At 36.1% G+C, this 13,153-nt stretch overlaps 1 protein-coding gene across 1 annotated transcript in view; it reads right to left on the minus strand.

The window, feature by feature from the left end:
* mtus2b (microtubule associated tumor suppressor candidate 2b) overlaps nt 1-12,452 on the minus strand; it is a 38,015-nt gene extending 25,563 nt beyond the window's left edge. Inside the window, 4 exon segments of the mRNA XM_046863638.1 lie at nt 1,404-1,610; nt 3,180-3,387; nt 3,509-5,405; nt 12,298-12,452. Of these exon segments, the coding sequence (XP_046719594.1) occupies nt 1,404-1,610; nt 3,180-3,387; nt 3,509-5,236 (2,143 nt within the window). The 5' untranslated portion in view covers nt 5,237-5,405; nt 12,298-12,452.
* Nucleotides 12,453-13,153: the final 701 nt, after the last annotated feature.

Genomic DNA, 13,153 nt, shown 5'->3' on the forward strand with positions numbered 1-13,153 from the left:
AAGACTGGATGACCCGCAATTTTCTACTATTAAATTCGGTACACAGAGGCTGCAGCATTTCAACCTGCATTTAGACGGATGTTCTGTAACTACTAGTTTAAAGGTAAAATACCTGGGAGTTAATTTAGACAGCAACTTGTCTTTTCAAAATTATATCAACCAAGTTACAAAAACAGGCTTCTTCCACCTTAGAAATATTGCTAAGATAAGAAACATGTTATCCATATCTGATGCAGAGAAGCTCGTCCATGCGTTCATGACCTCCAGATTAGACTATTGTAATGCATTACTAGGTGGATGTCCTGCATCATTAATAAACAAGCTTCAGTTAGTCCAGAATGCGGCAGCCAGAGTTCTCACAAGGTCAAGAAAATATGATCATATAACCTCAATCTTATCATTCCTACACTGGCTACCTGTTAAGTTTCAAATCGACTACAAACTACTGCTTCTTACTTATAAAACACTAAATGGTTTAGCTCCCATGTATCTTTCCAGTCTTCTAACACGCTACAATCCGTGACGTTTCCTGAGATCTCAAAACTCCGGACTTCTAGTAGTTCCTAGAATAGCAAAGTCCACTAAAGGTGGTAGATCATTCTCACAATTAGCTCCTAAACTTTGGAATAGTCTTCCCGACAGTGTTCGGGCTCAGACACACTCTCCCAGTTTAAGTGCAGATTAAAAATGTATCTTATTAGCAAAGCCTACACATAACCTACATCACATATCATAAACTTGTGCTCCAGTACATCTGATCAAATCCACATGATCAACTTGTGCTGTTAATATCATGAACAGCAGCTACGCTAATTTCTCTCCACTGCTTCTCTTTCTCTACCCATCCTGAGGCATCCTGAGGTTGTTCCAGCTCCAGTCACATCCCACCTCATAAAGATTATGGACCTTTAAAGAAGTAGATGCCGAACTCACAAACTTCCTGTACCACCCAGAGACGTACCAGTGGCAATTGGATCCCACTTCATGTGTGGAGTTTTGACATTGGACCTCCTGGAGTGTTTAAAGGCTCAGGCATGGAGAAGCAGGTGTTGGATCTGTGATTATCGCAAATGTTGAGCTATTTTATGAGTTGCTCAGTAGCTTCTAGTTTTATAGCCACAATGACTGTATAAGACTGTAGAAAGAATATTATATTCCAGTGCTCATGTTGGTTCTCACTCTCCAGTGTTCTGTATTGTTTAAAGATTTATAATCACACTTTTGATGTCACCCAAATGAGGATTGGTTCCCCTATTGAGTCTGGTTCCTCTCAGGTATAAATGCACACCATTCACCTTAACTGTTGATTTCTGTAAAGCTGCTTTGAGACAATGTCTGTTGTGAAAAGCGCTATAGAAATAAACTTGACTTGACTTAGAAATGTAAAAATATAGAGCACTTACAGTGAGGAGGGTGGCTTGGGCTGCTGTGAGTACTATCATTGGATTGGTTGCTGGACACGGAGGACACACTGGCACTGCGAACGAAGCCAAAAGCTGCCAGGCGTGCAACAGGTAGGTGGGAGAAGCCCGGTGGGCGCAGGCCAGACTGACCTGATTTTGGGAGGAAGGATTTGGGAGCAACCACTAATATGGGCTTCTTTACCTCCCCTGATGAAACATTAAGAAAATACTTTTACTTTGGATTCCCAACAATACACAACATCAGGTAGCATAATATAAAGTAACATAGGGTAAATAAAGTCTATTTGCAAAATTATTGGCAAATGAAATTAAACGAGCATAAATGAAACGTGCAAAATAAACACAGCCTAAAATAATTCACATAACAATAAAGAAAATGCTTTACATTTATTAGTTTTACTTATTTAATTATCTTATTATGGATATTTTTATCTTATATACAAAAGCAACAAAACAATCCAGAATCCAAACCAAGTCTAATAATGGGTTAAATTGTTCAGGGCTAATTTCAAAGGCCCAGGTGTGGTTTATGTTCAGCCCTGGGACCTAAAATCAGACCCCTAGGCAATTAAAGATATTAAATGTTTCTGTGCTTTACATTGATCTGTATAAAGCAAAGGATTCTAAAATGCTCTATTGCTCCAAGTAAAACTAGAAAGAATCTTAAGCCTTAGCCATTAGACCGGGCTTAATACCAAGGATTTAAAGCTCAATAAACAAAGTCAGACAGTATAAAAATTCGCTACTCTCGAATTTGACTGTTGGTTTCAACTTCAAAGAAAGAAATGGTGTAAGAGGCCCCATGCATATGCAATTCTCAAAATGATTACAGTACAAAGCCTCATGGTTGGTATGCACACGATTTAGCCTTAGGCTGGGTAATTAAACCGTAAACCGTTTGGGGAAGTGTTAGCCTGTGCATTTTATGATTGCACTGCTGCATAATTTATCAGTGGCTTGCTACACAGGACTAGAGATGTAGCATATGGTGCAGGATTTATTCACTGCAAAAATGCATTTATTTGAATTTCTGACTAAAGAAATAAAAAAGGATTCTGCTATACTGTATTAAGTCTGACACTGAGATGCTCTTTTTTGATTGGGATGGATATTTTTTATGTAAAAATTTTTACACACTTCTAACACCAGGTGCATGATGAGTTTATGTTGCACAGTGGTTAATTCAGAATTTATGAAATTCAGACTTTCTAGAGCATGTCTATCAACATATGTCTACATAAGAACTAACACATTAAAATCCTGGCCAAAGTAGTTACAACATAGCATTCAATTACAAAATCATAAATGGAATATATATATATATATATATATATATATATATATATATATATATATATATATATATATATATATATAACACCAGATTTATGGTACCTAGTGATTTATATGAGAACGACAACAACTGCTAAAATAGGCCCAAAGTGACAGGAATCGTACTGCTCGCTCTGTGAATGTTTTCAGTGAAGGAGGTGCAGCAGGCAAGATCATTAATGTCAGGGTTGTCAGGTTTCTATTTTTCATGCCCAACTAGTGTTTTCAATACTCATTTGGCAAAAAAAAGAAACTTGGCAACCCTGGATAAAGACATTTGCTGTAATTTGTCTTAATCTATGTAAACAGCTGAAACAAAGGTACATTGTCCTTTTAGAAGATATCTAAAGTAGTTTTAATGTCCAATATGAACTACTAGACAATTTGACTTATTTAATTACCCAGGAACAAGTGCTAACTAACCTGTGGAATCTTGGTAGCAGTGTGCAGTTTGCCCTAGTGAAGCTGAGTGGCTGAGAGGTGAAGCTGATCTCTGTCCTGTCATCAGCATCCTGGCTTTGGTTGTAGGTTGTCTTGTAACAGCTCCAAGGCCGAGCTGAGGCCTTAGAGCCCTTGGTGATCGACAGGCACCAGCTACTTCATGTGCACCAAGGTGGACACCTCTGCCCACCTAGAAAAAAAAACAAGGAGGTTTTTTAGAATAAGGGTAAAATGTGTACACAGATATAACAATACCATTCCTAAATATCAAGTGAATAAAAAAAAGCAAAGCCTTTAACATAAATTCTTACCTCGTGCAGATATTTGCCTGGGAGTTCACCATGAAAACTTTCTGACTTTCCTACCATTTTATGAGGTACAGTATGAACTGGTTGTCTGATTCCAGACATCATCAGGCAAGGTGGTGAGTAGTATCCAGATTTTTGCAAATCCTGTCGATATTTGTCATGTAGGATGTTAGAGGAGCTCTTCACTGGTGAGCCTCTAGATACTACAACTTTTTGTTCTTTTGTTGCCTGCACACTAGAGTATGGTGAAAGCCTTGAAGGCAGAGTAGATGCTTCATATGAGCTCTCTGAGGAATGTGGCTTTGGCTGAGGGCTCTTATGGACGTAAGTGATGATTTTTGGCCGGACATTTTTAGGCCGTTGAGGAGGAGAAGACTTGATAAATCCGGATTCTGATATAGGTGGCTGTTGAGGAGAAATTGGTTTTGGGATGCCACTACTGAAACAGCTTTTACTTGGAAGCTTCAAACCACTAGCAAGCCTCTGCGGAGAACCAGAAGGTTCCAGGTTTGGAGTTCGTGTGCTGACAGTTCTGGCTGGTGAAGATAGAGTTTGTCGTTTTGGTGAGCTGGTGGTCTTAGAAAACTGAGGAGTAGAAGGATGGGATGAAGTGCTCCATGGTATTTTCCTTTCCAGGCTGGATGGGCTAGCACTCTGAATGTTTTCAAAAGATGCCTGTTTCTGGTACAGTCTGGGTTCTGCTACCACACTGTGACTGAGTGTTTCTATGGAGTCTTGCTTGAAGGATCTTTGAGTCATTTCTGAAGTGTCCTCCTTTTGAGATTTTTTAGATTTTACTTCATGACTGGTATTGTGAGGAGTCTTGCTGGCCACTGAAAAAGATTGTGCATCATCTGACCCAAATGGTTGGCAGGATTTTTGCTGAAACGAAACCGTTTTTGGATCTTTATGTTTGCATTCTTCCTTAATTGAAGTCAGGTGTTTCTCAGCAGCATCTTCATTGTTTTCACTGGTATTTTCTTTTGTATTGTGCTCATTTTTAGCACCTGCAATGGTTGATTTACATTCATTTAAGTCATTTGTCAAAGGGTCTGAGGATACTCTACATGTTTTAACAGGTTGTTTTTGAGCTGTTCCGTTTTCTTGTGCTTCTAAAAAAGGTTCCTCTAGAAGGATAGTAGTGTTCAGATTGAGATCTACATGATTGCCTTCAGTGTGTGGAGAACTTCTGCTTTTATCTGAGATTGTGAGACAGGACTGTGAGGCAAGGCTGGACATTGTGGAGTAACAAGATACAAATACATCATTATCTGAGCTAAACTCAGCTTTAGAAGTACATGTCTCCATCTCTTTGCTGATGGACTTGTGCGTTTCTTGCTCCTTAACCTCATGTTTTGGGTCTTTTTGAGTGATGGATTTGGAAATGGTTCCTAATGTAGTAGTGTCCTCTTTTACATAACTGTCCTCTGAATCAACAAGGTAGGCCTCCAGTTCCTGACATTCCAACATCTCAAACTCTGCCAGTTCAGGATCATCATACTGAGAGTCTGTCCCCCAGATGATGATTTTGTCCTGTTCCTCAATATGAGATACAAAAGAAGACTGAGTACCAATGTCCTCCGAAGTTCTACCATCTTTACTTGTAATTTCATTTGCATTAGCATCCCCATCCCAAGAAAGCTCTGAGCGTCTGTTGTTGTTTATGATTTCCCCATCATTGTTCTGAAAGCTAGGTCCAACAGGTCCACCAAGCTTGTCAGTCATGCTCATGTTTCATTAAAAAACAGTGGTTCTAGGTTCTCATGACTGTCAGTTTAATTTTAGTTTCATTTCTTTTTGAGGACTTTCTGAGATGCTTTCACAGTTTTAAAAGCTCAATTATATATTCTTGCATCTTGCTCAATTTTGACAGACACCAAAAGCTGTTGTTTTCAAGTGGCTGAAGAATAGACAAAGACAAAAGAATAAAAATAAAAAATTACAATATTTTTGGACAAATGGTACATTGAATTATACAGGCAGACAATAAATTACTTTAATACACTGCACAATGCCAGAGGCCAAAAAGGCTAAGTGATATCATTATATTTAAATCGAATGGCCTTATTTTTACAAAGCATCTTTATTTAGGCATTCATCTTCTCTTAAAATGTTGAAAAATATGCACTGGCTTGATAAATTGAATGTGCTCATAAGCAACAAAATATTTAATATGTCTATGTAATATGCTTTATTGCATATGTTATGACTTTTATGATCCCCCTTCTTTGGGAAAAACACTGGATGTTTTTGGGTGAAATTTAAGAGACGTTTTCTGAACAAATATGGTATTTTATTTTAAATAAACTAAAAAAACTAAACAGAAACCCATACATATGAAACGGCAAGCATCATCCATTTCCTATTGCCACGTTTTGGTCACTCATTTTTTTCACTGAGTCAAAACCTACTGCTGCACAGAAATACAAATAACTGACCAGGATGATTAAACTCTACTCATTATCAATTAATCCAACCAGTCATAAATTAAAACAAGATGGATGCTCACTCCTTAGCCTTGCATATCTGATTGTGTGGAATTCATAACCCCTAATAAGAAAACTGATTGTTTCATTCATCAGTTGACTTATAGGGACACTAGAGCAAAATAAAAAAGGCATCCATATCATGACTCTAGTATTATGATTTGATATGGATAAACAAATCTCATGTTTTTTTTATTGATTTCATTTTTAATAAGCTATAGACTAATAATTTTGATTTATTCTGAATGATTAGAATGAACATAAAAACAACCTAGGAAAATGAAGTATTCTACATTGATGGGGTTTACGTGGTTATATAATTTTATAAATCATCAAAATATTACAGCAGTTAAAACATATTTATTAGCGAAGGACAGGACAGACAAAGAGTAAACGTTTTTGTTTGTTTTTTTATACCGTGAGTTTCTTCTTCATGAGTTTGGTTTGAATGGGGTTTCTCCATTTTTTGGAAATCATTAAAGAATTTGTATTTTGTTAATTATGGTGAAAAATACAGTAGCCATAAATGAAAAAAGGCTCTAAAAAGCATGCCAGAAGGTTAAGCACTGCCTTAAATGCTTGGAGAAGATACATTTATTCCCATAGAAAACATAGACGGGCATATATTAGTTTAAAAAGAATCAATATTCACCAATAAGTTAAATAGCTATATGACATTTTCAGATTCTTTAAAAACTATACTTACATAATATCCAAGTTAGCATAGACTGAACCAAACTAAACAACTTAAAGTATTGTATTGTTTCTTGTCATTTTCCATACAAGCTTAATTTGAGAAAATGCTTGGGATTTTTCTTTTAAGTTCTTACATAGTTGTTAGTTGATAGCGCTAGTAATTAAGCAAACATTTTAATAAATTAGACTCCAGAGAGCCTAGGTGACTGCCATATTTTAGTTGCTTATAACTATATATTGAGATTGACATCATAGTTTCCAATTTCTTTCTATTCAGTCTCATATTTTTAATAGGTGATGAAAATGATTCAAACCTGTTATGTTGTGACAAATACCACAGACACACTAAGCAGATGGTCTAGTAACTGTCAAAAAAAGCATTCCTAATTCATACACTTACTCATACATAGCGCTGAGTTATAGAACGTGCATGGAACCAGTAGTTTTTCATTATTTAAAAATAAAAAATACAGTGTATTTAAATATGAAGAACACAGTGGCTGTCAAGGGCTATCATGATTATAGTCTCATGGTCATTTGAATTGTAAACAGTACGGTACAATAATATTATCATTTCCTGATTGAAAGGTAATAAATATTCATCATGAACCAGTGAAGCAGTTAAAGACTGTGACTAATAGTCTTGTCAGTCACACATGACAGCAGCAGAAATCAAAAACTACATGGCTTCAAAAAGAGACCAAAATATATGCTGTCAGACTGTACAAAGAAAAGATCCGAAATGAATCATTTAGACCTAGTATGATAGTCATTTATTTTCCCTTAATGTAACACATTTTTTTTAGATCTTGTGACCTGTAATTAGACATGGAAATTATAGCAGGCTGTTTTAGGTGTACAGAATGTCTCTCTCCGTCGTCTCCAACCTACATTCTCCCATTCCCATAGACCAATTTGAACCTGACCTACTTTTGACTACAAGGACTAAAATGTTGAAAATGTTCAGTTTTTAAAGAGCTTCTGTTAGTCTACAACAATTTCAAACATAATAAACAAATTAGATTGAGAAGCAGAAAAGGCCATACACTTACTAAAAACTATACACTAGAGAAAGTGCCAATGGCTTAACTAGGTGATATAATGAGTGCTCCTGGCAATTAAAAAACAAGAAAATGGCAGTAATTCATCATAGGTAGTTAAATAGAATATCAATCTAGCTAGGTACTCTTGCTAGCTAGTTAAATAGACAGCTGGATTTTACTATACACCATTTTTGTCATCAGAATAATTACATCTATCTTACAACCGTCTTGATTATGCTGAAGTCATATGGCTATCCAAAGTATGTACCTTGGGTAACTTGCTAGCTAACAAAATGGTTATTGTACACATTGTGCTTTTATTTCTGTGCAATGAATTCTGATATTTGTTGCAAAATAGGTTATAGTGCAATTTTATTACATTTAGAACCAACCTAAATAGACATTCAAACATTCTGTGTACTTTAGACCTTTTTATTTAATTTATGTAATGCTCAATCATGAACATATCTAGCAACACACTGCAAAAAAAAAAAAACAAGCTGGTAGAGGTCAACAACTTGAATTAATGCTCAAATCACACATCAGAATGGGAAGAGTATAATCTTTTGGCTTTGACCATGATATAGCCATGGGTGCCTGACAGGATGGTTTAAGTATTTTTTAAAAACAGTCAGAATGGTGGCAAAAAGAAAAAGAAAAACATCCGATGAACAGCAGTTCTGTTGGTCAAGCACCATATGTAGAGTGGTTTGAGGAGAATGGTTTAACTGGTTCAAGCTGACAGGAATGGTACGTTAACCTAAATAATAACTGCTTACAATTCCTAGTGATCAAGTTAGGGCAAGTTATTTTTTTTAGTAAACAAGAAGAGAATTGTCAATTGAGTCTGCTATCACTTCAAGATTAGAAGTACTGGTGTTAGATCCTGGTGGTTCTTCTGTATCTGTCAAGAAGTCCACTAGGTTATGGGAATGATTTCAAAACCAACCTCTTTAATGTTGTCATTATGGTATTGTTTGTAGAATTTTGAGGACAATAATGAATTTAATCCATTTTGGAATAATGCTGTAACATAACATATTGTGGCAAAAGTGAAGCTATGTGAATACTTTCCAGATGCACTGTAAATAGTAATACCATTCATACAGTCTTGAAAATATATTGCTAATTTTATTAAAAATCTTTGTCACTCTCAAATTCCAGGATTATAATAAATTGTGTAACATATTAGGAAGAAGGTACTTCTGTTACCATTCACCTTTATTCAAACAAATAATAAGAAATGCAGGAGAGGAAATATATGATCAAGGTGTATGGGGACTGGAATTATTCTGATATTGAGCAATAAAATGGCTGTTTAAAAAAGTGCTTGACATAAACATAAACATAAACAATGGTGACATTGTTATATTACATAAACATAAAAAAAACCTATGGGGATTTTTTCCATAAATCTCGCCCCTCTGGGAAGTCCAGCCTACTTGTGGCATAAGTCGCTCCCACTTGGAGGTCTACAGGCTGCAACTATACACACTGGGGATACATCTGGTCCCAGACTTTAGAAAGTGGTGTTAAATAAAGATTTTTGGCCTGTAGGGGCATGGGTTTTATGCATTATGCTGCTGCCACATGATTGACAGGTGCCAGTAAGCACACTAAACACAATTACTAAAGTGAACCACAGTTGAGTTTACTTTATATATAAATAATATTAAATAATAAACTATAGTAAAAATTTGTAATATATATGAAAGTGAAGCCAAATCATTTGATCATTTTGTGTAAATTCCCTGCGGAGAGAGCCTTAAACCTTCATGGGAACATATCAAAATTTGATTTAGAATCATGTTAATGACTGCTTCAGGATTAGCTTTATTAGTCAGGGCCCTTACTTTTATGTGCAAAACATTAAAAGTGACCTACTTTTATGGAAATCATAGTTCAAAACGTTTTAACCATTTCCAGTGCAATTAAGGCCCCAAAGACAGTATATAAAAAAATTTTCACTGGCAGTTGAACTGGCTACAGTCCACCCTACACACATTATTTGAAGCAAGAAGAAAGAAAGGATCAGCCATAGCTTCAGCTCAAAACTACCCTGGAGGTCTAACACATATGAGTATGTTTAGCCTATTACACTCACCAGAGTGTTGAAGACAGAGAACCCCATGAAGAATCATGACTCTAACGTGGAGAAATAAGATGTGTCTCAAATGTATATCTCTTTTTTTAAGCACATTTCTGAAAACATGTGATAAAACAACAGCCTCCTTCTTGCTCTTAACATGCGAGATCGGTCTCTGAACACTGAATCCAGATGTAGTAAATCTCTAGACACCAGGACTTGCTGAGATTTGTAGTTTATATAATAAAAAAAATGGCAAATAAAGAAGGAATAGGAATAACTGGTATGCATGTTGCCAGTGGGCTAAAGACAGCCATAATCAATACTGTATTTTATAATATTTTGTGCATTTTTTGGACATAATTGCAATCATGGTTGAAAATGAAGTAAACAGCAATAATAACGTTTGCTGCAATGTTCTATCATTGCCCCTATTTGAGCATACAGTATGAACCTTCTGATAAAGGGCATTTTTTTCATTTATACATTATACTCTGTTGCTTACAAAGAGAACCAGCTAGGGTAACTGTAACACAACACTATGTTGAATTTTAATGTATATATTGACATTTATATGAAATGTATATGTCTAGACATTATTTGTTTGTCATAATTAGACAAAACTGCACATTTCAAAATAAGGTGTCACTGCTTTGTTTTCATCAGATTTCATAATAACAGAGACTCTACAAATCTAGCATAAGTAACTCACCTATTAGTGCTGTCCACAATCCTAATGACAAACACATAAGTGCTGTAGAATCTTTAACCTCTCTGACTTTAATTTCTTCCTTTCCTTTCCTCTTAGACTACAAGCTGCTTCCCTGAATTATTGATATGAAAAAATATACACATAGATTAAAAAAACTAATGAGCTCTCATTAATGTTAAACCATGGCTCCATGAATTTAACAAGACTTATGACATGTCTTACTTTGTCTTTGCAATGCATTAGTCATAGCTGGATTTGGTACTTCCTCTTTTTTTTCTTCTTTTACTTCAGTTTGACACAACTTTTCCTACCTTGTAAACAGACCTGCTGTTGATACTAAAAAAAATAACATCATCTGTTGGCTGCTGATGCATACAGAGCAGGCCTGTCCCACCTGTTCCCCTTATCAAACAAGCAAACATACACAGGACAAGCATGCAACATCTGTGCTTTTCTTAGGCATTAGGATACTGAATGTTTTAAACAACAACCATTTATCCATTAGTAATGCTGTCGGTTTGTCTATACTAAACATCTAACCTCCATATATCATTCAACGTTTCATCTTCACCTCTCTCTAATGTCTTAGTCTTAGAAGTAATGGTGGAGCAGTTCCTGTTCTAAGCCACTTAGCTTTCTGAACTGCTGTCCTCATTAAATATTAAGATAAGAACGAACACTCTAAAGCCAATCCGTCATCAGATCGTCCAAGCAGAAAAAAACAAGCAAGCACAATGAACATAGGGGTTATACAGCCTTTCCTATGAGAATACATTTCTTCAAAAATATTATTATCAAGTATGTGCCGTTTTAATCTCAAGATATTTGATCTTCTGCAGCGCAAGCATTTGGCTCACAGGCAAACTTGATAGAGACAATAGCACACTATTAATTTTAAATAACCCAAAACAAAACTCCCAAAATATTTACACTACTTACTCAATGAGCTGAGAAAAAAAACAACTCAAAAACACAACATAAATTATATTATAAATTATTAAAACATCACTGACATTCTACCATGGACAGACCCACCATGACCAAGTTCTTATGATTGATCACAGAACATAAACATCATAATTTGGTTTGCAGAACTATGAGCACGAAAATACACGGACAGGAAAATGACTGTATGCTCACACTCATAGCAAAACCATGCATATGTACAGCTTGTACTCAAATTGTTGTTTGTTGTGTGTTTGTCAGACAAGTTCTCGAAAAGCTGGATATATTAACGTGATTAATCTATTGGGGAAGATTAAGTCATGAGGTTAATTCTAATTAATGAAGTGCACCATTTTATTACGCAATAAAAGCAGTCATTATTTAGACTAATTAATGCACGATGCACAGGCGTGATTAAGCATCAGGGTTTTATTAAATACAAAATATGTATAATAATGTTGCACATAAAATATTTATCTTTCTTTTATGCATACATATAGAAACATTGGAAGTGTACCAGTGAATGTGTAAAGGTACATACACACACACACACACACACACACACACACACACACACACACACACAGACTGTAAGTGATAACTGACACACTGCATTAGAGATCACAGTAATATCCTCCTGCATGGAGAATGTTTATCTGCATGCTCTAAATCCATGGTTCCTTACATGACTTACATCTGATAAACACATCCATATGAGGGAGGGTAATGCAGCAGTGTGTAGCCGTAAAATAAGGCAGGAGAAGGTGACAGGTAGCATTACACTCTGAACACACCGTACAGCATCATGAACAAAATGTTCTTACCTTGCAAGACGTTCAGCGTCAGTGAGAAAAGGTTGCACGATCAGTTCACATGTCTGTATTAGAGATGGAGAGATAATTTACACACACAGCATCCTCAGCAGAGAGAGAGAGAGAGAGAGAGAGAGAGAGAGAGAGAGTGTGTGTGTGTGTGTGTGTGTGTGTGTGTGTGTGTGTGAGGGGGTGAAGGAGAGATAGCACAAAAATGGAAGCTTGATGCGGAACGGATGGATGCTGCTGGTTAGAATCTTGTATGTCTTGGATGTATAAAATGCAGTAACAGCGCCTCCACATGGCCATTGTGGTAATCGTTGTCGAGTATTTTTTTTCGCAACATCAAGATTCAAAATTTCCACTTATTACAAACATTGTTATATACAGAACACAACAGTGTATGTTTACAGAAATGTAAAATAAATATATATTAAAAGGGATAATATAAAATAAGAGAAATATGAGAAGATAAAAACAGATAATGATACATTGGTACACCCTAAGTAAACATGTCAAAACTGTGTAGCAAAGTGTCAATATTTTATGTGAGCACCACTGTTATCTTGCACTTAATCCTCCTGGGCATGAAATTCCCCAGAGCTGCACAGGCTGTTGCTGGGATCCTCTTCCACTCCTCTGTAATGACATCACAAAGCTGCTGGATGTCAGACATGACACTTTTTCACCTTCTGCTTGAGAATGCCCCACAGGTGCTCAATAGGGTTCAGGTCTGGAGACATTTTTGGCCACTCAATCAATTTTAGCTTCCTCAGCAAGGCAGGTGTCATCTTGGCTGTGTGGTTGGGCTCATTATTATGTTGGAAAACTGCCATTTGTCCCAATTTCTGAAGGAAGGGCATCATGT

The sequence above is a fragment of the Silurus meridionalis genome, chromosome 12 (genome assembly GCF_014805685.1).
Source record: "Silurus meridionalis isolate SWU-2019-XX chromosome 12, ASM1480568v1, whole genome shotgun sequence".
In the NCBI taxonomy this organism is placed as follows: Eukaryota; Metazoa; Chordata; class Actinopteri; order Siluriformes; family Siluridae; genus Silurus; species Silurus meridionalis.